The sequence below is a fragment of the Erithacus rubecula genome, assembly GCF_903797595.1.
Source record: "Erithacus rubecula genome assembly, chromosome: 1".
Taxonomy (NCBI): domain Eukaryota; kingdom Metazoa; phylum Chordata; class Aves; order Passeriformes; family Muscicapidae; genus Erithacus; species Erithacus rubecula.
In genome coordinates this window covers 97,504,513-97,532,512 of record NC_136658.1, presented here as the reverse complement: position 1 = coordinate 97,532,512, position 28,000 = coordinate 97,504,513, and the positions used below count along the sequence as shown (strand labels likewise).

The 28,000-nt window shown below is 41.2% G+C and overlaps 2 protein-coding genes across 9 annotated transcripts in view; both read left to right on the top strand.

The window, feature by feature from the left end:
• Positions 1-8,102, top strand: part of SH3KBP1 (SH3 domain containing kinase binding protein 1) — a 204,131-nt gene extending 196,029 nt beyond the window's left edge. For 6 of the 7 annotated variants that reach the window (XM_079316945.1, XM_079316943.1, XM_079316942.1 and 3 more), the window contains 4 exons: positions 554-679; positions 3,263-3,534; positions 4,940-5,003; positions 7,036-8,102. In XM_079316945.1, the coding sequence (XP_079173071.1) occupies positions 554-679; positions 3,263-3,534; positions 4,940-5,003; positions 7,036-7,077 (504 nt within the window). In that variant the 3' untranslated portion in view covers positions 7,078-8,102. Of the gene's footprint in view, positions 1-553; positions 680-3,262; positions 3,535-4,158; positions 4,376-4,939; positions 5,004-7,035 lie in introns of all 7 variants that reach the window. The other variant, XR_013775716.1, reaches the window with a different exon arrangement.
• A 12,449-nt stretch (positions 8,103-20,551) lies between these two features.
• Positions 20,552-28,000, top strand: part of MAP3K15 (mitogen-activated protein kinase kinase kinase 15) — an 83,451-nt gene continuing 76,002 nt past the window's right edge. For both annotated transcript variants that reach the window (XM_079316941.1, XM_079316940.1), the window contains exon 1: positions 20,552-20,999. In XM_079316941.1, coding sequence (XP_079173067.1) covers positions 20,684-20,999 — 316 coding nt within the window. In that variant the 5' untranslated portion in view covers positions 20,552-20,683. The remainder of the gene's footprint in view (positions 21,000-28,000) is intronic.

Below are 28,000 nucleotides of genomic sequence, written 5' to 3'. Positions count from 1 at the left end.
ATTGTGAAACTAACAGAACTCAAAAAAATAGAATGCTTTCAAAACAGTATAGAGGTTTTCCTTCCCTGCCACATCTATGAGGAAAGGATCAGGGGTGGAAGGAGCCTTCCTTTTTCACACCTTTCCCAAGAGGCCATGCACAGGGCAGCCCTGCAGTGCCCTGGTGCTGGCTGGGACCTCTGGAGAGCAGCAGGGTGAGAGCTGCTCTGAGCAGAGCCACAGCAGAACCACCCCGGTGACAGAGCTGGCATCCCCATGGCACAGCACTCAGTGTCCTGCCTGCCACAGGAGGCTGCTTTCATCTTCTGACACCACGCAGTGCAAAGCTGACAGTTAATGCTGAATTCAACTCTTAAACGTATCTTATTTCTTGTATGTTTGAAAGCAGTCTAGCTTTGAAAATAAGATGCAAAAAAGGGGGAGTAGGGGGACAAGGGGTCCTGATTTTAAGTATTGTTACTTTGAAAATGATAGCTGAAAAAGTTCTTGTGCAATGAAAATATCTGTGCTTTTCTTTTTCTTCTTCTTTTGTGGTGTGCGTTTGTCTACATAGTCATCCCTTTCAAGCCCTGATTTCTTTGACTCACCAAGTCCTGAAGATGAGAAGGAAGAACATGTTTCTATTACTCACAAAACTCTTGAAGTGTCAAGGAAATCAAGAACTGTTACAATATCACAAGTAAGTTAATTGGAATGCCTCTGCTTAACCTTATCACATGCATCTTCCTTTTTTAAAGCAGTACTGAAATATTTAAAATTTAATTCAACAGTCACCTGGTAACTGCCCACTTAAAGAAGCTTAAAATGATAAAGGGTACTAAAGATTGTTCTGTGCTTGAAAGGCAAGTCTTAAGTGAATTGCACACTTAAAATGTCTCAAATAACCATACTGTGAAAAAAATCCTTCTTCTGTAAATGTATTTCAAAGAATCAGAGGCTGGGAAATAAATTTTAGAAACAAAGACCCTGTCTTTTTGCAACTTTAATTTGATCTTATATTAGAAGTCTGTGAAGCAGGGTAAATACAGCTTTTTGACACACTGTAATAGTATGTGAATTTAAATTTTCAAATATAATCACTTTTTATACTGGTATAATAATATTCCTTTTATAGGCTTATGCCATTCTTACTGTATATTGGTTGACTACTATAACAGAATCAAATATTACAGAAGGAATGTGTAGGTCAAGCTTTAAAGCTGAAATTATTTTTTACTACATAAGGGTACCCTTAAAAATACTGCATTCTCGTAGTTTAACAAGTATTTGAGAGACTAAGTCATGCACTTCTGTGATCAAGTTATAAGGATAATGTTTTGCTATGTAGCTCCCTCTTCTGGGAGCACTTGCACCAAGGAATACTGCTGGGCCAACACTTGTAAGTCATATGACAAAACTCTAGATGTTGTTCCTGTAAAATGACACAGCTGCTATTAAAAAGCAGCTGCTCGAGGCTTTAATGCTGATAGCCAATTAAGCTCTGGAATAAGATGCTCAGATCAATGACCCCAGTTGTGCCTTGCTTGTCTGCTCCAGATTTGAACTCAGCCTGAAATCTCTTTTCAGTCTGAAAGAAACTTGCACCTACTGATACATGGGGTTATTATCCGTGAAGGGTCTGTTTATAGGTACACATTACTCACCCCCCACTCTGTGCTGGTGAGACCCCACCTGGGGTGCTACATCCAGCTCTGGGGTCTCCAGCACAGGAAGGACATGGACCTGCCATGGAGCAAGTCCAGAAGAGCCCACTGAGATGATCAGAGGGGTGGAGCACCTCTCCTATGAGGTCTTTTAAGGTCCCTTCCAACCCAGATACACAAACTAATTGATAAAATGATAAAAGAATATTATTCAGGATATTGAGTCAAGTTCTCAAGACACTACAGTGATTCAGCTTTCTTGTGATTATAATGCCATTTTAATTTATATTTATGGTCAGACTTGTTTTTTGTGCAGAACACTTCTTGAATTCAGTGCTTTCCCAGATCAGGTTCTGTGCTCAATTGTGGTTGTATAGTACAGAAGACTGTTTTTTGCAGAACTTGATAGATCCTGCTCTTCTCTTCCCATCATAATTTTTCCTGATTTTCATCTCATCACTAACTTTTCTCTCAGTTACTTTTTTCTGCTAATGTCCCTCACTTAGAGTGTCTCCTTCCATTTCCATACCATTTATTCTCAGTATTTTGCCCTATTTGCCATTCAAATTCAATATCTCCTTTCCAAAGAGAGTTGGAAGGTTGCCTAGTACTTTTTCTTACACTTGCCCAAATCAGATTTTCAAACATGCCTGGTAGCTGTCATGTAATGCACACATAGCACTGCCAAAAAGCAGTGCATAGATTTCCCTTACTTGCCACTGTGTAACTGTACTTGAACACTGTTCTCTGTATGCAATGAAGTAGCTGGTCATGTATGGTTGGTAAACTTCAGATTTTCTAAATGTCTAATAAGTATGAAATGTTGTATCACATTATATTACATTATAAACATATATTGCATTATGTAGCACATATGAGTAGAGGCTTGTCTAATAAGTAGAGCACTGGATTGCAGTTAAGAAGCATGGAATCCTTTTCAGCTACTCACATGATTCCAGGTTAATGATGTGTTTTTTCTGCCAAGTTCCTGGAGGAATAAAGAGCTATTGGTAGTTATGGGGACTCATGGAAGCTTTGATTAACAGAGGAGTACATTTATTTATTACTACTATATCATAGTTTTGAAACTATGGGAATTTTTTCTATATATATATCATACCAACAAGCAAACCTAATGAATATTTTAATACTTTCATAATGCTGGGGGGAACATGTAATACATTTTAAAATTTTTGAAATAACTTGGAAAATTCCTTCAATAATTTGTGGGAAATTACAAATTTAATTTGCAAAAAAATACAACTTGAATTCTTGGTCATGTAGTTTTCTGCTCTGTGGAAGACATCCATGGATGTAGAGATGTTCTCACTAACATCTGAGAGAAACACCAAGCATCTGTCCCTGGTTTAATTCACTGCTAGATCTTGAAAATCTTGGAAATGCTGCTGAACTTTTGCATCACAGCTAGATCCCCTCTGATGTACACATACAAAGATGCTGACTCATCACTATATTTATCATGCTTTTGCCAAGATTGTCCATGTTTGACTGTTGGAATTTCAGCATTACTGAAGAGTAGCTAAACACTTAGCATTGGTTAGAGGTTTGATTTTCATAAAGCTTTCTGCAGACATTAAAAGCTATTATTTTTGTTGCAGGTGTCTGATAACAAAACTTCCTTGCCTCCAAAACCAGGAGGTCTGGCTAGTGGCAGTAATGTACAACCATCACTATCCCCTTCACCATCACCTGGATTTCACTCAATTGCTATGGGAACAACAGGCCACAGGTCAAATTCCCCATCCCTGTTTGGTACTGAAGGAAAGCCAAAGACTGAGCACTTGAGCCAAGGTCAGACTGCCCTGGAAGAGCTGAGAACACAAATTAGGGAGCTAAGAACCATCATTGAAACCATGAAAGACCAGCAAAAGTAAGTACTGCTAATCACAGTTGTAGGTGGGATGGATCCATTTGTGCATAGTGGTGGCAGTTTCTGATTGAGTTTGCCTTCATGGATGTTACTCTGCACATCTGGCTTATCTGTTTGTGACTGATTTTCATGTGACAGAACATATTCAGGGGTGAGAACTTCTACAAAAAAGACCACTATCCACCAACCTTTTTGCCCTGTGTAGAAAGCAGATGTTTACGGCGTGTTGGAAAAGTTAAGTTGCAAGATATAAGCAGTAAATGTTGTTTTATTTGTCAATAACTATCTGGGAACTCGTGTGCATTGATCATAATAAAAGGGGAGCGTTTGTTATAGTTGTAGTACAAATTGCTACAAGTTCCTGAAGTTATTAAATTAATTTGTTATTTGACTGTTAGCACATTTTTCCAGGAAGCTCCTGTTACAAAAGCACTAATTGAATTGTGACTAGGTCATCTGAAGGCCTTTGTGTTTACGGCCCTAAATCTTACTATTTTAGTTTCGGGCACCTTTGCTTTCTTTAAATTGCTCATTTCTTAGGAGAAACTGGGGCTGGCATGTAACTTTTAATGTTCCTGAGAATATTTCATGCTTTGGAAGCTAAACCTTCACTTACATTGTCAGTTGTGTGTAGCCCAGGCAGGAAAAAGAAAAGGGCAAGCAGCGTGCAGAGCCTGTGGCGGAACAGAGGTGTGCGGAGTGTGGGAGAAGATGCGGGAGGGCATGGTTCAAGCTGGATGTAGCCAGCAAGCCCCACGGCCTCGCCTCTTAGGCTGACCCTGCTCCTCTGGTCTCCCTCTTCTTGCAAGGGCAGCTTCCACCTACTGGTATCTGTCCTAAGGTGAGATCGCTCAGTGGGAACATGAGAACGTGTCTGCTCCTCATAGCTATGTTCCCTTTCCCAACAAAGAAGAATGACAGGAAATCCATGTTTGGGATCATTAAGTCTTATAAATGAAGTTGAAGGTTACATTGTGTTGCTGGCATAAACAGCTTTTAAGTGGCTTAAGTATGTGATAGGATGGGCAGGATTTGTGTTACCAGTTCCTATAACCCACCGACAGTCCATGCATCTACACTTTGTATGGAAAAAGACAACTGGGAGCTGATTTGGTGTTGATACAGCCAGGCCAGTGCAGAGCCTGTGGATGCAGGGCTGTGAGGAGACAGTAGTCATTAGCCATGTGGGATGGGGTGGGGTGCTGTCCCATAGTGAGATTTACTTCTCTTTACCATAGCCTAGAGTATACAGAGTATGCTGACTTCAATTATATGTTCAGAGAAAAAAAAAAAAACACACACACAAACTAATGAACTGGGCTAAATATGTCTCCAAGAGATAATATTTTGTATTTTACTAGTGTGGTCATTTCCATCCCAAGCTTCTTTTGCCTTCTTTTAACAGAAAAGAGATTAAACAGTTGCTGTCTGAATTGGATGAAGAGAAGAAGATCCGTCTACGATTGCAGGTACTTAAATTGTTTTTAATGTTGGGGATGTGTAGGCAGGTTTGCTTTAGCCTGACAAGGGACATAAAACTCTGTTAGGATACTTAGATTCCAGTGAATCAAAAACTACCAATATTTCTAAAAGGGATACATGTTCCCTTCATAGCACTGCGAGTTTGTGTCATATATATTGCAATATTGGGTTTCTACTGAAAAGCCTGATAATTATCCAAAAAATTATCAGCACAATTAGACAATTTTTTAAAAATTGTCCACACTACAAGATTCAAATTATGATTTTTTTCATCTAAGTTTTGTTTGATTTGGTCACAAATGAAATCATGCTTTTTAAGTTACTTGCTTTCTGCCAAAGCTTTATATTTTGTAATAGGCTTGTCTTAGTGTTAATATGCTTGGAATATTATTTCATATAGCAAGATTTTGACATCTGCTTTACAAACTAACTTAAGTTGTCTTCCCTAAAGCATCCTGAGGACAAAAAAAAAGAAGGGGCTCTGATTAAGAACCCAGTTACTGCTACCATGGTTTTTACAGTACCTTATCTTTAGATGTTGTTGTGCTGCCTTAGTCATTTGCCAGGTATCCTGCTGATCTGTTTGTGGGATTCATGGAGTTTGGCCTTTGCTGGAATCAATAGCAATGCTGCTTTGATGTGAAATTATGTTGAAACTGCTTTTGGGGGGTTTTGGAGAATGATTTAAACAATGCCCTTAACAACGTGCTTAAACTTGGTCATGCAGATGGACTAAAGGGTCATTATAGGCCCCTTCCAAACCAAATTATTCTATTCTAATCTATGCTATGCTATACTCTTCAGTTGCATGTACTTGGTAAGTGGTTTGGTATTGCTTATAATTTTTTTTTATGGTATAGGGCAACTGTACTTTGTACTAGGGATAAAAAATCAAATTGTAATTTCACTGTACTGCTCCCTCTGTAAAGCACTTGGGCAAAGGGTGGCAGAATGGTGGATCCTCAATGTCTATGCTCCAGGGCTGCCTCTATGCTTCAGGACTTTGTGTGTCCAACCACATACAACATGGCTTCTAATAATACACAATTATTGTTCAGCTAAAACTGAAATGTATTCAGATAAAACACGTTGAACAGTTTCAATAGCCATTGTTGATTTAGTCTAACAGGCCACACTGTTCAGACTTATCCAGAGATAACTTTACATCTTTATGCACTGATGGGTTTAAAATTATGATCTTAAAGCTGAATGCTTTTACTCCAGTTCAAAGTTGCTTATACTGGTAAATGTTCTTATGCTAGCCAAGATGGCATTATTAGCTTTACATGAAGATGAGAGTTAACAAAAAAAAGTAGCATTAGTTTCAAAGTGCTCTGATAGACACAACTCTCAGTCCACATATTAAAGAAGACTGCCTTGATGATGGTGCAGTTCAACACAGGTTGGAACATGTGGGTTTGAATAAATCTAGGACCCTTGCTTTAGGGTTTTCAGTGTCTGTCAGAGGGACCCAGTGTACAGCTGGGGTTACTGATAGTTTCAGCCACATACTTTTAAGCATGGCACCTTCAGAGCCTTTAAGGTGCCTGGGCACAGGCTTGATGCTTGCAGAAGGCAACCACCGTTCCTACAGCAAGAACCCTTCCTGTAGGAGAGACACAATGGGTTTTGTCCCTCAGCTACCTGTGCTGGTTGCCAGCAGTGCAGTTTATTGTGCTGGCTGTAAGTGCAGGAGTTGGTGCATGGACAGTGCTCATTCTGCAGTAATGTCAGGCAGTGAGCTGTCTGGCATGTAAAAGTTGTAATTTAAAGAGATGGAAAGGTCTTGCAGTACATTCAATAATTATACTTGTCATGGTCTGAGGGAGGAAGCTGTGAATCACTATCTTAGTTGAGAAGCAACTCCATTTGTGAAATCTGTGGAAATAAGAATGGTATAAAACCTGTAGCTGACACCTATGGACAAGAAGGAGTGTGCTTTTCAAGTGGCACCAACTGTGACTCAGTTTGCTAAAGCATCTAATTTAATCAAATACTTTTTCTTCTGTTTTTTTTTAGATGGAAGTTAATGACATAAAGAAAGCTCTTCAATCAAAGTGAATACTTGATAGGTGGAATGTTGCATTATTCTTCATGACTGAGACTCAAATTTATGCCCCAGCCAAAATAACTTTGTGCCAAATGATTTTAGAATTGCCTCAACATCCCTTTATTTGAAGGATTAGCACAACAGTTTTTGATAGCACAACAAAAATACCAACAAGAACAAAATTTCTACCCAAAGCCGTGCTGTACGGCACTAGTTGTGACTGAAATTGATCTTGTGCTAAAGGCTCTCTACTTCAAGATCCTAGGTGAAATGAAAACTCAGGCAGTTTAGTCCATAGTGGTACTATTTTGATGATATTTTTCCATAAATAAAGTGTATTTCAGATTATCTGTTTACAAGCTTTATGATTTTGACTTTTTGGGTTTTAATTGTCTTTTGTCACAGATTTTAAAATGTTTGTACTTCATATAGCCAGGAATGAATGTTAATGTTGGGGCTGGAGGGATTATTTTTGCTTCGAGATTGAACAGCCTACTTTTCGTTACGGTTTTGAGTTCTGTTAAATATGCAATTTTATGTCCCCGAATCCCCTACAACTGAAACTTACATTGTGTACAGTAATGTATTTACAAGAAGGAAACAAACCAACAGAAGTCTGGTCTTTGCAATGATTTGTGCCTTTCTTTGCCACACACTGACTGGAGCCGGTTGAGGCCAGGTCTCCCTATGTAGCTACCACGACCACTCCTGTCCCCGGTGTCCGGCGAGGTCACCTTCCCAGGGCTCAGCTGCTCGGCCAGGACAGCACGTTTGTGCCAGGTGACAGGGCAGAAGGGCACAGCTGACAGCAGCTTTGTCTTCAGCAGCTGTGGCTTTTTAGCTTGCCTGGTTTGGATAGGCCTCTCCCTCAACCTGAATGTTCATCTCCGCTTGATTTTCATTAGATGATTTAAACACCCACCTCTGTCCCCAATTTTGCACAGAGTGAACAGAATATGCATTATTAAAGCAAAATTAAATAAAAGTAATCTATAAAACATGAATAAAAAGTTGTATTATTTCATGTACAAGGTTCTCTGTCGTGTGACAGTTTCATTTGCTGTTGATGTGGTATTGTTTGCTATATAATATTGCACACTTACAGACCTCAGTAACACTTCATAGTCCTACTTTTGCAGCAGGACTGTCTTCTCAACATTTTGTTGAACCTGATGCTTACTTCAGTTTTTCTGTTTGCTTTCATTCTTTCAAAATTTCACATTTTCCTGATTGTGGTTTCATGTGTCCTTAACTAACCACACAGTATCTCATATCTGTTAAGTTTAGAAAGTGTTTAAATAACAGATATTTTTGAATAGCATGGAGTGAGTGAGTGGGCAAGTGATGTTGGTGATACTTCCAAGTAACAAAACTCCACACACAAAGGATCTTCTTGTCATGCCATCAAATGCTAGAGCTGGCTCCAGCAGCACAGCCTATACCAACATGAACCACCCTGCCTGCCAGGAGCTGGGTGAGATGTAGTATGCAGGTGGCTGGTCACATTCACATATGGTTGGCAGAGTTCCATAATCTTTTTTATATGCACAAATACATAAAATACACACTCCACCATACCCAAATCTGGCTTTATGGATCTCAGCTAGCAGTTCAGAACATTACTGTTGGGAGGATATTTTCTTCCAGAGCATCTGCTTCTATTGTAACAGTGGTGTCTGAGATTTAAAGATTCAGTAGTGGAACTTGAGAATTTTTTTTAAAAGTCACAATACACTGCTCGATGTACTCAAACAGAAACACTGATAAAATATTTTATCACTGAAATAATCTTATGAAACATTTCTAAATATCTACATTAAAATATTTTTGTACAAAGAATGAGAGGCCTGCCATACCTTTCCAGCAATAAGGATTTCTACATTACTTTCATGATTTTTGTAAAGTTAGTAGCAGAGAACAGAAGGAAATGAAGGGATAAGGAATAATAATTCTGTTTGGGTTTGTAGTTATACATTTGCCATATTTACCCAGAAATTAACTGCTCTGGATTCCTAATTCTCTGGAAAGAGATAGACTACTGTAACTGTGGTAAATAAAGTATTGATTACTGAGCTCTGCCTCAAAAATACATCAGACATCTCAGAAGTGTTCCATCTTTTGAAAACAAAAGTCTTATTTTGGAACTAGATTCCAAAAGCAAAAAGAAATTACTTTTTTTTTTTTCCTTCTGTTGAGATGATAACTTGTCATTTTGTAAATCTAACTTAGAAGTCCAACAAACCATGCTTTGTAGAAGATGGTTAAATAAGTTTTTGTGAAAATGCTTTTCTTTGCAAGTTGGTTTTTCTGGAAGAGGACACTAGAAATACAAGCTCTTCTTGCTGCATTTCATTATAATAATACAAAGTATTTTACATAAGACATGGATTTTCCCTTTCTAAAAAATATCAAATATGCATTAAACGTGTGGCTTTAAAAGTGTTTGATTTTATATTTAAAGGAAATCAGAAAACACTGGTGAGGTACAGTGATTTTGTTGTGAAAATGATTCAATTTTGTTGTTTGAATTGTGTAAAGTGACTTTTCATTAGCATGCACACACCAGTTCTGTAGCAGACTTCTGCTTATGTGTAGAAGTCAGGTGTGAAATATCAAGCTTATATCTTTGGATGATGATATCCAAATTCTTGATTCAGTAAATTTTTGGTTATTAAGAAAACAGTTTTATGTTTTCTTTTTGTTCTTCTTTCAATTCTAAAAGAAGCAAGTATTTTTTAAAGTGAGATCATAGTGCTTAGAACTTTAAAAAAGTTCTTTGTGGAAGGGAGATGCCAAATACTTACAAGTGTATTTTGAACTTCATCTTCTGTGGTTTTCTTATTAATTCATTTGTGAATTCAGATTAATTTTTTGTTATGCTAACAGGTCAAAGGACTGAACAAAACTCTCTGCAATAATTTTTATGGGCTAGTTTGTGTGTGAAATATCCATGAGCACCAGGCTTTGTGACGGCCAGGACTGAAATTTGCACATATGAAAGAAACAAGGTGAGAACAGCACCATAAAACACCCTCAGAAGTTCATGTTGTGCTGAAGTTACAGAATCCTCTCGCTGCTGTTCTTGTGGAGCTGCCTGGGGTGTGAGCAGGTCCCATGTCCCCTGCTCCCCTCCTGCCAGGCTGTCCAGCTGCTGCTTCCCTGCACACCCCGTGCCCGGGGCTGTGCCACAGTCCTGCCTTTGCTGCTCAGGGCTGGCTGCTGAAGGTGCCTGCGCTCCTGTGCTCTCCTTGGCCATGCCACATCACATCTGTGCTGACACTTTTAGCCTCTGGCTGGGATGTTTATGCTCCAGGGCCCTGCCTTGGGAGCGGGGGGCTGTGGTTGGAGGTTCTGTGGTTCACGGGTCCCACAAATACCAAGCACCACAAGCCAAGGAGAGAGCATGGCTGGCTGGGGGTGATGGGCAGCGCTCCTGCCTGCAGGAATGATCAGCAGTCTCTGCAGGGCCGGGAAGAGCTGTGAGGATTCCAGTGTCTGCTTCTCCTCTGAATGAGGAGCTGGAAACTGGACAGAGATGCATTGATGAGGAAAGTGTGAAGGCTGCTGAGAAAGATACCTTTCATACACGGGAGCTGTGGTTCGAAAGCAGGCAGGAATTGTGTTTAAAGTAGAAACAGCTACTTCACAACTTGGCACTGAGGAGGCTTTTCAGCTGTGTGGGGGTGGCAGTGCTGCTGGGCACCAGCAATTCCCATAGGCTTTGTGAGGACAGGGTCCTCCAAGCACTGACCGCTGTTCACAACAATCCTTAAGTTAGAAAGAGCCAGAAGAGGTGGAGCTGAATTCCTCGCACAAAACTTGGGGTAATTGTATCCATGGTTGTAAATACCCTTTTTTGATGGGCACCTTTAGCCTCAGCTGTCTCTTGATCTGGCCAAGGAAGCCGGTTGTGTGTGACCCGGCCCATTCACTCCCGGCCTCCTGCATCTGCTTCCCTCCTCTGAGCCATTCTCCACCTTTGGAAAATCACCAACTCCTGTAGGTCTCCACACCTGAAGGTGAGAAGGCGCCAGCGCTTTCCAGCCTGGAAAGGAGCAAGTGAGGAGCCAAAGATGCCATTTAAAAGCCGTCGGGATGCTGCGGTGCCGTGTGGGTGCCGGGGAATGAGCGGCCTCGGTGCCGCCAGATAAATGTCTCTGGGCATCCCCCTCTGCATTCTGCTCAGGGAACAAAGGCTGTTCCACCCACTCCACACGTTGCTTTCTTTAATGAAGATGATTTCCAGCCCAACACAGACACAAACTTTAGTGCTAGTGAGTATAAACCACAGGCAGCCTCAGGGAGAGGTGCTTGAGAGATTTTTTACGCCACCTCAGTCAGACTTTTCTGCAGCTGAGTTGCCCCTGGATGTGCTCACAGTTCCACTGTTGAACAGCGTGAGGGGCTGCAGTGCAAACAGATGAACTAACAAGATGGCTTAATGCTCCTGTGAACTTCTCTTTAAAGTATTAGAAACTGAATCATATTTTTAAATGTGTTAGCACTGTAGGATGAAAAATCTAAGATGCAAATTAATTTCATTGAATTGTTGCCCTACAAACTGGGGGGATTGGTATATTTTAGCAAGATAATTAACTGTAATTCTAGACAAATCACTAGATTGATGAGAATAATTGTCCTGACACATTGTAAAGGTTACATAGAGGCAGGGCTTATCAATCTCTCTCAGCCCTCTGAGATAAGTAGGTTTTGAACTCTGTTATCTTCCTTTTTTTCATGTAGAAAAAGCAACTGGAGAATATAACTGATGATAATCACAGGAAAACAAAATTGGCATTTATCAGTATGATCTTAAAACATCTCATAGGCTGTTTCTTGGAGGAGAAAACTTGTAAATTAGAACACCAAAGCAAATTAGGTAAGAATGAGCAGACTTCAAAACCAATTTTGAATATCAAGACATTAAAGAAACATCTGTTCTTTGGTAAAACCTTTTCACTTCACTGAGCCCAGAGCCAGCTTTTTCATTTGGTGTGGGAGATCATGTTCCTCAGTACAGCAGAGTACATGTCCTTCATCCCAGCTACTGAACATCAGCAAAGGAGCCCATCAGGCTGCTCTGCACCTCCTCAGGTAACAGCAATTGAAGAATCTGGGATTTTGTGAAAGCACTTCTTGGGCTTATCTTAGAGCTAGTGAAAATTAAGCTGGGCAGCTGTCCCTGCCACAGGATGATCCATTACCTGGGTTTACCCCCTTCTGGGGATGGTTTTCATTGCCAAGGCACACCAGGTAAAGGAGAGAGCTCAATCACACAATCTGTGCACCATGCTCTTTCTCCTAGCACAGACCAAATAGAAAACAGCAGCTAATGCAGGATAAGTAGAAAAAAAGGTGCACCTGCATGGAAATTGCTACTGCTAGATGATTTGGTTGCTCTGGATTCAAGGAACCAAATCTACTGAGCTCAACCAAATTTACTGTTGGAAGTACAGATGCAGCTATTTAGCAAATAAAAGTACTAGGTAGGGGGAGATATGGTGTACATTTTGTGACCCCAACAAAAGCAATGCTGGCTGGAAAAAGCTACCTCATTGATGTTTGGCATGTTTCTTGTAGGAGGTAGAGTTTTTTGTGCTGTGATTGCACAGTTGTGCCTGGTGTGTCACTGATCTCAGGGGAATGATGCTCTAATCTGAAGAAGCTGCTCAACCTAGAAATAAGGTCTGTGAGCTGTGCTTGGGGAGCTTTAAACACAAGAAAGATGTCACATTACTGCGATAACTACAGGCTTCAATATTGGACTTGATCTAATTGATCTTTTTTGATCTAATTGAGATATATTAAAGTCAATATGGCTGATTCTGTCTAAGTGCTGATTCAGAGCTCCCAGATGTCACCAGTGTGCTGTCTCCAGCTGGGTGTAAGTCTGGGGTAAGCCTGAATTCTCCTATCCCCATTTTCACTCACCTTCTGTGTGTCCTGACTCAGGCTTCATGCTTCCTCAGCCTTTCCCAGCAAAATTTAAAAAAGCAGCATCACAGACTCTAAATTTCCTCTTGTCCCAAACTTTCCTGTCTAGAAATGTATGTGCCAGTACCCCTGTGGCACAGAGGAGAGGGAATGCCCACCTAAGGCCACAGCCCACAACCTCTGCCTAAATGCAGATGCTGATGCTGCTCAGGTAAGCTGGTTGCCTTCTGCAGGCTCTGGCTGGCATCATTGTGTAGGCTGGACCAAGATGTTGCTGTGCCTCTGTTAAACAACAAATGGGACTCACCTCAGCTTGGTTTCACACTGCAGCAGTGTGTGTATGCCCATATAGACATCTGCAAACTGTTGGTCTTTCCATTTGGGGATGTAAAAAAGAGTATCTGATGTTTGTCCTACATGCCTGTGTGTGTCAAAGTACTAACCTGATTTTCTACTTTGTTGCTGTTTGAATAGCTGAGCAATACTGAAATAATTCACAGTGTTACAATTGGATTTACACTTCTGGGGAGTCAAGTAACAAAAAAGGTACCTTTTACTACTGCTTCTGGAAATCTTACTGCTATCACCAACTCAACCCTTTTCCTCAAATAGCTGCTACTTGGAATTTCCCAAATAAAAAGAAGAGGTAGGTGTTTTTACTACAAGGTTATTACAAGCAAAGAATGTATTGGTTCCTAAAAAAAGGTCAGGAATGCTCATTGCTTTCTAGGTGTGTTGGATTAGAACAGGAAGCAGGTTATTATTTAACTCACTTTTTACTGTGAAGTGCAGGAAGAAATTCTTTGGCATTTTGGCAGAAATGTGATTTGACACAATGATGGTCTGAAGGTCTTGCTTATGGCATTTTAAAACTTTTCTGGAATGATTCCGATCATTCTGGCAGATAGAAGTCTGAAAAGGGACTGCATTTGAGTGACAGTGTGTCAGGCCATTAAATTTTCTAACTGTACAGGAGTGTTGTGTTATTTGGCAGCAGCTTTAATAGTCTCAAGCATGTGACACTGCTCTAGCAAAGAATAAATGTAATATAAATTGACAAAGGAGAGAAGACAAAGTGTCTGGCATCACACACAGGTAACCAGGAGAGCTTCAGGACCAGGCTGCTGAGTGTTGCATGCATTTGGATTCCACCATTAAATGTATTGAGAACTCCATCTGGCCAAGCCCAAATATTAAAGTCAGACCCAGTGCATATGACTTTACACCTTCAGAGCATGGGCATCATGCAAGCTGAGAAAATAGTTGCCAGAAATTTCAAGACAGGCTGATGTTGCTCTCTGTCTTGCTAGGTGCCTTACTGTGCTCCTGTATATTGCTGCCTGCTTTTCCCATGACTTTTCACACTGCTACATCATGAAGGTGAATTACTTAATAGTACTTTTTTGTATCAACATAATAGAAAAGTTTTTTTTATTTGTCACTATAAAGTAGTTCTTGCCTCCTCATAACTCTTTTGGTGTTCACATAAAAATGAACCACATATTCTAGTCCTCTCCATTGTTTTACAATAGGAGTGTAACCAGGTTATCTTCTCTGCCACAGACACAATTTTGCTGGGCTTTCATTCATCAGTAGACACAACTGCTTGACTGGAATAAAAATTAATAGTCAGATAGTCTTTACCATGAATGTTTCCTCAGTGAGAAACAACTTGAAGTTGTTTTCAGCTAAAAGTGACTATTTTCTTAAAATGGTATGAGCCATCACACATAAAGAAGATACTTTGATGGAGCTGAAAAAAAAAAAATTATCAGTCCTGGTAAGCATATTTAATCTTCTGCCCATGCAAACATTTTAAACCTGACATTTCCTATCCTCAGGACCTGCTGGATTGGAGAGGACTGCAGAGGAGAAAACATTCATCATGCCAAGATGCTGTATGAGTGGAGAAATCTAGGGCTTATGTTGTTATTTATTAATATCTTGTACTTGAATGCAAATATTGAGAATTTCATAGACAGTCAGATGAAGACTCCATCATGCTAAGTTGAAAGTTTTCTTTTTCCCCAGGTTTTCTTAAGGTTTTTTCTAACATTATTCATCTTAATAAGGGTTCAGAAATTTCAGAGTCCAGGGGAGGTCCTTCTGAATGGAGGCCTGGCTTGGTTTTCTCCCATCTGAAATACAAACTAGAAATTATATTAAATATATTGAAATCTGGAGAGAAGGAGTTTTCTGTTTGACTGATTAAAAACTGTATTTTAGAGAACTTGAGTTAACTTCTGGCTCTAAGCTGGCTGTTTGCTCCTCAGTTCATGAACCATGAGAAAGTCAAGAGAGCCATAGGTACCTAAGTCAGAATAAAGTTTTTAAGCAGATCTTATAAATGCATGTGCCCAAGTCTGATCATTGATACGATCTAAGAATCGATAGAAAGATAGAAAGAAATGCCAATTATCAGACATACAGAAAGTGTGAGTTCTGCTCTGACAGGGATTCAGGAAAGGTTGAGTGAGTTTTTACTCCTTCACTTGGCTATGTTATTTACTGATGGTCTGTTGGTTTGGTTTATTTTATTATTTCAAATGCAGGCATTCCTCTCTACGTGAAATTCTGGTTTTATGGAAGCTATTGAGAATAACTGCATACTTTTTTCACTGTTACCTTGCTTTCCTTAGTCATCCCTGCTCCCAAAGTACTCAGAATCTAAAGGCAAGAATTTTTTGTTAGAATGCCAGATATACCAAAAACTAAAGAAGATTAGGAATTTGGAGTCAGAGCCAATTTTGAATTGATCACACTTTGCTCTGTGTGCACGTGAGCACACAAGGTGTATCTATAAAGTTATTATTCTTCAAAGCAGGTGGAGAGGAAAGAAAGAGAACAATCTCCCTTTGACTAACCTTGTCTGTCACACAGGATGTCTCTCTGTACTTCATTTGTAGGGGGTGCTGAGGAGCAGATGCTATTTGCAACGTGCTTCTCTGTGCACAACAGTGAATCTGAACAGAAGGATGTGCTAGGGATTATATTCCTAGACCCAGCAGTCAGTTTCTTTGCCTTCATTCTTTATCAGGCCAAATGAGCTTGTGAAGTTTCACTCTGCCCACTGAAGTAAAAGCAAGAGGAATCCCAAAGATCTTTGAACCCAGTTCCAGTGATGTTCTGGTGTCCAATGTGTTTTGACTTCACATTACTCTGAGACATCCAAGTTTCCCTGTTGCAAAAGAGGTGTGCTTTGCTGCAAGTCAACTTTTAAAGCATTATAGTATTTTTAAGTCATCCTCATTAAGTTTTTCTTCAAGAATTGTCCCTGTTGCTTAGATTTCATTTTTACAGAGTTTGTATTTTTAATCTGAGTTTTGAACAAATCTAAGCAGTTTATCAGGGAGAATTATTCTTGGGGAGGATTCACAGAATTTTATTTAAAAGCTAGTGAACTTTCTGCATAATGACTTTGAAATTAAAACATCTGGATTCATACTTCTGAAAAAAAATTCTTCCTGTTCAGTGAAGAAATCAACTCTTTTCCTTGTCATCATGTGACAGCAGTATCTCTAGGGTTACCTGGAGACCTGCTCACTGTGAATGAAAATAAATGGGGTAGGACACTAGCAGCAGTAACACCAAAAGATCCATTAACAAAATGTTTGCTTGGAATAGTTTAAACACCACAAATTGCTTCATCTTGTGGAGAGTTGGTACAGTTGCTTACCAGAAAACAATCTGGACATGCAAATATTTTCTCTAATGCCTGATAGTCACAATACAGGGAAAAAAACCCTCACACCTAGGGTATAGAATTCAGGCTTTTTGGATGGATGTTCAGACAAGGCAGCTGTCACCCTGACAGAGCTCCTTGGGGAAGCTTGGCCAGGATGCTGCTGCTGCTTGCCTGAGCTGTGGGTCTCCATGGGACACAAGGGCAGGGGAGATGGAGCCATGGCTAAGGATGTGCCCACAGCTGAGGTGATCAGTGCCAGGTGCCTGTGGATGCACTCCTAGGCACCTCTGCACCAGGTGTGATGGATGCCCCAGACACTGTGCTGGTGGGCATCCTTCAGCAAATACTGCCAGGGCATGGCCAGGTGCATTTGCACCTCAGTGGAACAGTTCAAATCTGCAGGTTCCCCATGGACCTCAATGTCTTCTGGTTTATTTGCTACTTGCCTGAGCCAAGAGAGCTTGGCTTTCCCTGATACTGCAAAAAATGGGAGGAGACTATAGGTGAAAATGTCAAAGAGCAATTAAATTGCAGATTGATCTTTATGATAGTTCTAGTCTGTGTTTTCTTAAAAAAAAAAAAAAAAAAAAAAAGGAAGCTGTGGCTGTATATGCATTAGGGGAAGAGGTGACACATTTGCCTGTGGAGTCAACCTTTATATAAATTTACAGTTTGAAATTTATATACCTTTACAGTTTGAACTGAAAATTTTTAGTCCTAGGGAAAAAATGGAAGAGTGGAATACTTCCCTTAGCCCAGTTATGCTGCTGAGGGATTTAAAAAATGAAAAAAAAAAAAAAAAAAAAAAAAAAAAAAAAAAAAAAAAAAAAAAAAAGAAAAAGGTGTTTTCAAGGACATCTATTTTCTTCACAGAAGTGGTAATTAATATTCTGCACTAAGTGGATTTGACAGGTGCAAAGTGCTGACTGAGAAAATTGTGCCATCATCTCTACAGTTCTGTACAGGAGCAAATTTTGGCTTCACAAATTGTGTTTGATTTTGTTAGGCTGGGTTCTATGTAAAGGCAGAAAGTCTTGGAAAATTATATAGAAGCTGAATATTCATTTCTGACCTGGACTTTTAAATGGGCAGCTCTAGAGGCAGAGTGGCTCTTTTTATAACCTCATTATTGGACCACTTTTCCAAAAAGAGGAAAGAGTGTTTCATGACTCACCTTTTTTTCTTCTACATTTAACACTTTTTGGTTTGCACAGAAACAGTTCAAACACCCCAAAGTCTTAATCTCCTATTTATTCTCACTCAGGTGACTTGCAAGATCTGAAAATACTGTTGCTCAGTGGAAATGTCAGGCATGCCAGCACTGAGCCACAGTTTCTGAAGACAGTCAGTCTATAAAATGAACCTTCTTCATTTAAATATGGTCCTTGTTTCTAGCTTGAAAGAAAGCATACAAACTCTGAATAAACTGCATCAGTTAAACTACTGAAAATCCATTATAGATTGTTAGGAAAAATGTCCAAGGAATAGTGAGGATTGTTTGAAAGACAACTAAAATTAAGGGGAAAATATCCTTTTCTTGTTTGTCATCATATAAGATATCTACTAAGAGACTATCACTCTGTTTCAACACCAAGAGACAGACCTCTTAACAAGTAATTTTAAAAAGTAACAAATGATAAAAACTATGAAATGAAACCCGAAGATACGTCTTAGACCTACAACAACCTAAATTTTTATAATTTCTGGAAGTTACAAAAGGCTTATTTACTATGCCTCAGTGGCATCCCATTAAGCAATCCCAGCCTATTTGTTGAAAATTTACACTAAAACGATTTTCAAGATTACAGAAAGCAACACACAATGCATATATTGTTCTAAACACATTGAATGGCAATTTGGGGTTTTTTGCATATTAGCTTCTAAAAGCCTGAGAATGTTCTTGGATAAGAGAAAGCTTTCCTGTGCAAATAATGCCTTAACTTTTCATTGTACTTTTCAGTTTTTAATAACATCTGTTCAACTAAACTTTTTTGTAATTCAAAAAGTACGAAGTAGGATTGGTATTGGGGAGGATCATAAACTTATGTGCTAGTGCTTTTTATTGATGGAAGGCTCAATGTGCAAACTGGCTGTATTCTAAATGGGGACTTCGATTTTTCTCCTATTATATCAGGTAATTGATACATTACTGGATCAAGGCTAATAGACATGGTGTGTCATACAATAGCTTACTCTTTTGCCAGAAGAGGAAAGCTGCCAGGAATGGGGGGGATCTCTGGTGGCCATGTCATTGCTCCTATTCTATGACAGTGTTTCTGTCAAAAAAACACATACATGTCCCCAACCTGTGGACCATGCCCAAAGGTTTATTTGCCCCAAACTTTCCAAACTGAGAAATTCCCGTGCCTTTAGTCTATGCACAAGATCTTCATGTGCCCTATATGCACCTTTTGATCCAGTAGAAATTTATGGTCTGAGAATCTTCCAACACCTCAATGGATTCCTTATCCATGTCCACATGGACAGACCATTAACTGCTCTTAAATTCTGTCTTGGTGCAGGCTTGGGACCCTCATTTGTGTTACTGGGTACCAAGACCTCAGCCCTTATCTGAAAGTTTCCTCCTTCTCTGTTTCCTCCCCTGCTGAGCCAGCCATGCTGACAAAGGGAGCTCATTTCAAGTTCACCTATGGTGCCTTGTGCAAGGCCTATTCGTGCTAAGTTGTAAGCAAGCTACAATTAAACTGAAGCTTATGGATTTCTCATATTCTATAAGTAAATTAATTTTAATCCCAAACAGAAAGACACCTAGAGAGGAAAATACCGTTCTGTAAGCCTTTGATTGTTGCTTTTGTTGTATTATTTCGTTGAAAGGATGGTGAGGCATTGTAATAGGCTGTCCGGGGTAGTGGCTGAGTCACCATCCCTGGAGGTGCTCACACGGAGGGGTGGCACTTGGGGATATGGTTTAGTGCTGAACACTGTGGTGCTGGGTTAACAGTTGGACTCGATGAGTTTAGAGATCTTTTCCAACCTCAACAGTTCTCTGTTTCTATGATTACAGCATGGGGTAAAATCATTGTCTCTGACAGCCACACAGTCTTCACACTGCAGCAAAAGGTGAAGACACTCTGTTTAAAATGTCATCTGTCACCGTGAGTGGAAAATAAAATGAAAAAGCTTTCCAGATAGGTTTACTACTTCAGACACAAATTTGCAATATTGTGCTTTTCTCTTGATCGCTGGCTGTGGTCTCTGTAGGGTGACTTTTGACAGCTGGGGTACAAGGCTGAGATATGAAGTTATCCAGGCACATGCACCAGTAGCAGTGCCAAATCCCAGGCTGCCATCACCGGTGTAGCTAATAAGAAAAATGTGTTAGAAAATCAAAAATAATTTTCTTCTTATAAAGAAGCCAGGAGTTGCTACAGAGTTACTAGAAGCTGGTTTTGTCATGATCGTGGGAGATTAGAAAAAGAGAAGGAATCTAAAGATGAACTATTACCCAAACTTCTGACATAGTCAAAATGTGGTCAAAGTTGTGTAAACAAGTGGGCAGGGGACTCAGTAAGTTGCGCTGGAGCAGAGGGAAGACAAACGAGCAGCAGCTGCTTTCGCTGCACGGGCAGCGGAGCCGCGGGCGGTGCGCGGGGGCGCTGCCGGGGCGAGGGGCGGGCAGGGCGAGTGATAAACGGGGCGCGATCGCCCCGACGGCGCCGCTCCCTCTCAGAGCCGCCGAGGTCGCGGACGGGAGCGGGCGCATTGCCCCGGGAAGGCACGGCGGGGTGGAGCCGGACTCCGCGCTGGGCTCCCCGGGCTGCCTCGTTCGGGGAGGGCGGTGCCCAGCTGAGCTGAGCCTCGCCTCGCTCCGTGCCTTCAACTCGCCTTGTCCCGTCTCCGTGCCCGCCCGCCCGGGAACGGAAAGAAGCGCGGGCAGAAGGGCCGGAGGGAGGAGGAGGGAGCCGCTGTTGGCGATGGGACGCGGCCCCGCCTGATCACCTGCCGGCAGCCCCTGAGCGCTCACCCTCGACGCCGCTATGGAGAGCCCCGCGGGCGGCAGCGCGGCCGCCGAGCCGGCGCCCCCCGGGGCAGAGGCGGAGCTGGCGGCCGGGGGCCCGGCGGAGGCAGCGGAGGCGGAGGTGGGCTCGGCAGCCCCGCGGGCGCGCTGCCTGCGGGCCGTGTACGTGCTGAACGACCCGCCCAAGGCGGGCGCCGGGGCGCGCAGCCCCGAGGCCGGGGCGCGGCAGTGCCTGCTGCGGGCTTGCGAGGCCGAGGGAGCCCAGCTCAGCACCGTCAACTTCGGCGAGCTGGACTTCGGCGAGACGGCGGTGCTGGACGCCTTCTACGACGCGGGTGAGCGGGCCGGGCTGAGGCGGGACGCGGGGCGGGGGCTGAGGGGCTGAGCCTGCCCCGCGCCGCCTGCCCGGGTCGTGCGGGGACACGGCCGGCAGGGACGGGAGAGCTCGGTGGAGGGGGTGCTGGAGAACGGGGAGAGGGCCCTTGGCAAGGGGTGTGGGACAGGGAGATGGTGCCAAGGGATCCTCATGTAATGCGTCCAGCACGGGAAGCAGGAGAAAGTGAGAGGAAAAAGTTGAGGCTCTTACAGCAGCTCGTTGAGTCGCCACAGTGCATTGTCCCAGCAGGATTGTGCATCCTACAGTACCAGCCCAGTCTTGAGGAATAGCAGGGCTCCTCCTGGGCTGGTTTGCTAAGAACCCTCTTCCCGCTGCCAGCCTGACGGGGAGCTTAGAGAGACACAGCACAAAGACAGGCCGGGCTCTGATCTGGCTCGGCCGGAGGCTTCAGGTTCACCACTCTCACTCCAGACTGGACAGTGAAATTGACGTGTATGTGAACAAAGTGATCCTGAATTGCTCTGAACAAGGGCCCTGAGCGAGACTTGTGGGTACACCTGTCTGATGTTTCCAAAGAAAGCTGCCGTCCCTTCTCCACATAATAACACCTGGCTGGTTTGGCTCTATGGCAGAGAACTGTGAGGTTTTTGAGCACACATCAGAAGCCTCTGAGTCAATAGGTATTATAAACTAATCAAGGTGAGTATGAGGACATTTTGCTGGCATACAGACATACCTTTTTTCTCCTGTCTATATGAGCCAGCATAAGGAAATGCTGGAAATTCATAGACTCCGAAGATGGAAATTACACTTCAAATCCATGTTGTTGTTCATCTTTTACAAGAACTTTGTTTTGTTCATGAGGTGTGTTAAATAATATTTCCTATCACTTTAGTCTTATTTTAAATTCTCATGTGATTTTGAGTCAATTTCATCCCAATAAGTCACCCAGATATTGAATGAGGAACCTCACATCCTTTTTTCCTGTTGCTTTTTTTTTTTTTTCCCCCAGTCAGGGGGTTTTTGTTATGTCTCTGCTAGCAGGGTTGACAAGTATGTAATATATTCTTTGTGTGTCTTAGTACACAAACACAACCTAGCAATCTCCTTTATAACCCTTCTGAAGGTAAACATAATAATGTGCTCATCAACACAAAATTATTCCTCTGTTTCTACTAATAGTGCTATTAATGTATTAGACACACACCTGCTGTGCATTGTACTGAGCCTGAAACAGCTATTTAAAAGGAGTTCTTAAATTACTGCATTCTGAAGTGAGTGCCTCTTCTCTAGGAATGTTCCCTAACTTTTGAATGTGCAGACTTTTGATTCCAGTCATCTTGTCGGACCAAGATAATTTTATCACTGATTAATACCACTTCATAATAGTAAAGTGCCTTTTTACTGGGTACACCTTCAACAGTCATGTCCTTTTTTTCTTTTTCAATTAAAAATTAATTTAGTAGTCCATAATCTGAAATTGTCCCAAAGGACACTGTTAAAAATAGACTTACTGTGGTTTTCTTTCCAGTAGTAACAATTTGAGATCAGCCATGGGGGCAGCCTCTTTGTTTCTGTAATGTGTACCTGGGATTGCTGGCATCTATTCAGTTCTTCAGAAGAGCACCATTAGAACAAGTTTTAATGTGAACACTCCTATGGCTCATGATGAACTTTGTGTTAGGAAGTTCCCCTGTGTTTACTTTAAAAAAGAAAAAAATCTAAAGTTTTATTGCTGCCTGGGTAAGATATTAAGCAGGTGTTTCCCATACTGAAGATATCTTTTACAGTGTGTATTTACTTTCTGTAGCTGAGGGGCAGAATCTTGACAAGCAATTCCTCTTGCTTTCTGGTGGGGTGTCTAAGAGATACTTGCCTGTTGCCATCTCTTGGTTTACTAGTGGAAACTTAACCATTTACTAATGCTTAATGACTGAGCAGCAAAGACTAGAACATCTTATTGTGAGTAGTATTGATGGTCTGTATTAAATGTTATCCATGATCCTTTTCTCCAGACTGTGCCTGATTTTGTAGCCTTTACTTAGCCATTAGACAAACCCCTCCAAAGCAAGTTTATTTACCTTACTTAGTAAGAATCTATAAGTACCTTTTGTGACAGAATCAGCAAACTTTAGGACAGGGTGCAATGAAAAATTTCAACAGAAATCTTGTTCCTGTCTTCAGGCAGGTTTTCTGGTAGACGATTTCTCAGTAGAACTCTGAGGAAAGTGATGAAAGCCCACTTAAATTCCATAATCAGAATTTTCCTTGAGCGTAGTCATTACTGACTTCCCATCATTTGAAATCTTAGCATGAATGGATGCATGACTTTAGTTAGGTATTGCAGACCTGCAGATAATGCAGGATGACCCTGATCTTAAGAAATCACTCAGCTTTCTAAGGTTTTCTAAGGTTTTGCTTTGCTAAAGGAAAAGCTCAGCACTTGTGAGAGCAAACTTAGAAGTAATGAAATAAGAACTTAGTAAAAGAAAACTAGGATTTCTTTGCTCAGTGTATGCTAGAAACAAGCTGTCAGCAAAGTATTTTATGTTTTTTAAAAATTAACATCTTCCTAATAGGTATAATGATATCTACCTAATAGAGGAGCAACAAGGATGTTTGCATGCATTGGCTCTATCTCTGGGAAGAAAGAAGGGTAATATTTTTAGACCAAAACTGGGCACAGGGCAGTAGTGTGAAGCTTTTTTCCAGAAAATAAAATCAATTTTCCATAGGAACAGAGAGCCTAGGAGCTAACTGAGAATTTTTAGAATTCTTCAGAATTATCCCATAAAGAAAATCAACCTATAGGCACTGTAGTGCATTCATAAGCAGTTTGAGAGACACAGTGAAAAGGTGAGTGTGACTTGGCCATAGTGATGTTGCAGGTAAAATGATTCATAGCTGCAAAGGATCTTTCTCTTGTGAATGTACTAAAACAGCAAACATAATGTCCAAGTCAAATTCTGACCTGTACCTCTGAAAGGAGGATGTAAGATAGAAATAACATAGCTTTTCCTTGTCTATTTGAAACTTTATCAAATCTTAGTGCCTGAAGTGCCAAGTAACAAGGTTTGGCTACAGTGTTCGATAAAGGAGTGTACAAAGTACAGTTATACAGGTTTTACATGTTCCCATTTTGGTTTAGGAAGTCCTGTCTCTGTAGCTGATAATACTTTTCCCTCAAGAGGGATGTGCAGCAATGTGTTTTGAGGCTTGGAATATTTCTTTGATCTTTTGACCACAGCATTTAGAAATTACGCAGTCAGCAGGATGAAAATCAGCTGAAAGGAAGACAAGCTAGAGAGAGAATGATGTACTGAGAAGTACAGCTAAATGCTGACCTGAGATAAATGAGTATTCCTCAGACCATCCAGGAAGCAGTCAGATAATTTGTGAAGTTTGAAGTCTGTTTTTGTTGTTTTGCTATATATGAACTTCTCTAATCACTATCCTGTGTGATAAGGCAGCTCTCAAAATGCATGGTCTGGTACCTGCCTCTGTAGCCTTGTCTTCACCCAGAGCCAGAGACTGAAAGGTAGATCCTCCTTACACTTCTGTACTATAGTTGAGCTACTCTTAACCCTAATTTCTTGTCCCTGAAAGTCTTTTTCTTCATGTTATTCTTTGAAAGGGGAAGGAAGAAATACATTTGCTGGATCCTAATTTTCAGGCTCTGGCATCTTCTGGGGAATCATTGTTGACTGTCCCCCAGCTGCCTGCCCTGAAACCCTCTGCCCTCAAAAGCCAGCATCCTCACTTCAGAACTGGCAGAATTGCTTCAACTTCTTCATCCTGAAGGCTGAGTGTTTCAGGTGCAGTAAACACTTGTCATTGCTTTAGGATAATACACAGCACAGTAACCAGTGTAGCTGAGCTAGGGGCACAGCCTCTCTTGCTGACTGCCACAGGGAGTGCAGTTGAGGGCAATAACTTCTTAAACAAACTTCATCATAACTTCCTGCTGCAGTTTATCTTTGCCTCTAGGTGTGACAGAGAGCAGTGGTCCAGTTAAGGGTTACTTAACCTGCCTTGATGCTTACTTCAGCAGGCAAGGTTTGCTGTTTTTCTGAGGAATACTTAAAATCTTTTCTTGCCTTTCTCTTCCCATGGAGGTCACTCAATGGCTAGGAGTGTATTTGCTTTAAATCTCAAGAGATATATATACCACAGAGTGCAAAAGTACAAAGAGAAGCAAACCAACCATCTTCAGAACAGGAAGCTGGTAGATGAGAGGCTGGGCTGGATATTGTGCTGCTTTAGTAAAATGCCAGAGCTGTTCTAGTGCTGCACATCTAGAATGATTTAAGGTGTCTACAGCAAAGCTCTCCAACCAAATATTCTGATAACAAAACCAGTATTGTAGTCCTTTTATATCCAAGTGCATGAGGCCGGTTTTAAATGACAGTAACAAACCTGATACAATCCATCAAGCCTATATGTTGTTGTCATAAAACAGTTTAGGTTGGCAGAAACCTTAAAGATCATCCAGTTTCAACCCCTATGACATGGGCAGAGACACCTTCCACTAAACCAGTTGCTCAAAGCCCTGTCCACACTGGCTTTGAACTCTTCCAGGGATGGGGTAGCCACAACCTCTCTGCAGAACCTGTTTCAGTAATCTAAACCAGCCCTCTTTCATCCTAAAGCCATTCCCCCTTGCCCTATCACTACAGTCTTCTGTAAGAGGTCCCTCTCCAGCTCTCTTTAGGTACTCCCTTTAGGTACTGCAAGGTGCTATATGGTCTCCTCAGAGCCTTTTCTTCTCCAGGCTAAACAGCCCCAGCTCTGTTTGTCTTCATGGCAGAGGTGTTGCAGCCCTCATGTTCCTCCTCTTGAAGCTCTCAAACAGGTCCCCACCCTTCTTGTGCTGAAAACCCCAAATCTGGATGCAGCACACCAGGTGGGGCCTCACAAAAGCAGAGTAGATGGAGAGAATCCCTTCCCTTAACCTGCCAGCCATGCTGCTTTCGCTGAAGTGCAGGACACAGTTGGATTGATGATTTCAGGGGTTTTTTCCAGCCTAATTAATCAATTTTTTGGATTGATTGATTCTGTGATTTATGCACCTTCATCTTCCTTAGATGGTTTCAGACCTCATGTTCTGCAGTGGGCAGTTCTTCATTCTCCCAGTCCCTGTCTTTGCCTTCTATGACTCTGGTGGTGTGGCTGGAGCACCTGCTAGTGAGGACTAGGGCAAAAAACTTACAGTGTTTCCCATGTTCAGGGTAACCACGTGTCCTGTTTCCTTCTGGAACGAGCCCATGTTTTCCCGTGTCTTCCTTTTATCACCAACATACCCACAGAAGCTTTTCTGGTTGCCTTTGATGTCCCTGGCCAGATTTAATTCTGTCAGGGATTTAGCTTTCCTAACCTGATCCCTGACTGCTTGGACAATTTCTCTGTATTCTTCCCAGGCTACCCATCCTTGCTTCACCCTCCGTAGGCTTTGTTTTTGTGTTGTAATATATCTCAGGTGCTGTGACATGTGATGCATTCAGAGGTGTATTTTGCTTTTATATTGGCTGAGGTCAATGTCCAGCATTTATTTCAGAAATGCTTATTTGCATTCAGACATTTTCATGTTTTTGTTTAACAGTGGAGACCATTATTTTCATTATCAGAATCATAGAAATGTTTAAGGCTGGAGGGACCTTAAAGATCTTCTGCTCCACCCTGCCCTGCCATGTGCAGGGATGCCATTTGCTAGATCAAGTTGCTCAAGGGCCTGTCCAGCCTGGCTCTGAACACTTTAGGGGTGGAGAATCCACAACTTCCCTGGACAACCTATTCCAGTGCCTCGCCACCCTCCAAGAAAATAATTTCTTTGTAACCTCTAACTTAAACATGCCCTTTTTCAGTTTAAAAACATTGCCCCTTATCTTGTCCATTGCAGTCAACATATCAAGACACAGTCTTTCAGCTGTGAAAAATGGCTTTGGGTCCACCCTTTTGCTTTTCCTGTGTGTAACCTGAAATTCATCTTGCATATGTTCTGTGGAGAAGCCCCTTTAATGTCAGCTGAACAGGATTAGACACCTGCAAATAAATAACCATAAGTAGGTTAGGTGGAATTCATTAGCTTTTCTGTGGTATATTGCCATGGGGAAGATATTAAGAACAAGAAGAAGAAATAGAGAATCTCCCTCTGATGGAGAGAGATTCTGTTTTATTACTTCTTTTGGAACATCTCTTTTTAGCTGTGATGGGTTATATGGAAAGACATACCAACAATCCAAACCCAATGTGAATCCTACCTTTTAATGAAGATTTGAGTGAAGTTGTTTGCATTTCTAAAAATATGATGCTAGCCTGCAAATTTGGACTTATTCCATTTTCCAAGGTGAGATTATGAATAGATGCATATACTATTTAGTCACTCTGAAGTGACTAATTTCTGTGCCATGACTTTTGGATAAATGAAAAAGTAAAAAGAATGCTGTTCTTTATTTTTCAGGTTTCCTCTGCATGAAACTTCCTTGCATGAGAAAGCCCCAACAAAGCCATATAACAACATAGCCTTCAGCTGTCCATTTTATCTTCCTGTCTTTCTTTCCTCTTGTGCTTAAATACTCAATTTGAGATGTTTTCTCAAAATTTGACTGTGGACTCTGTTTGACTGGGTTTTGTAGCCAGAAGCCTGTCAGATGATTTCTAGGTGTTGAATCAGCTAACAAGGAATCATCTCTATAAACTGTGTTTCTGTTTAGTTTTAACTTACTCTGCAAGTAATACTTTTTAATGTGTGATTAGAAATCTTATTGAGTCCCACTAAATGGACTTAGAAGCTTTTTACACCCATTACAACCATTACAAATTACTTCAAAAGTTTGAACACGTAAGATTATTCTGAAGAGAGAAACAATTGCACCTATTGAACTGTCTTAGTTCTGAAGACCAATTATTGTCACATGACCCTTGAAAACACTGCAGTTAAGTGGGTTTTGGTTGTTTGTTTTTAATGTTGTTTAACTTATTTTTTTAAATAAAACATGCAGC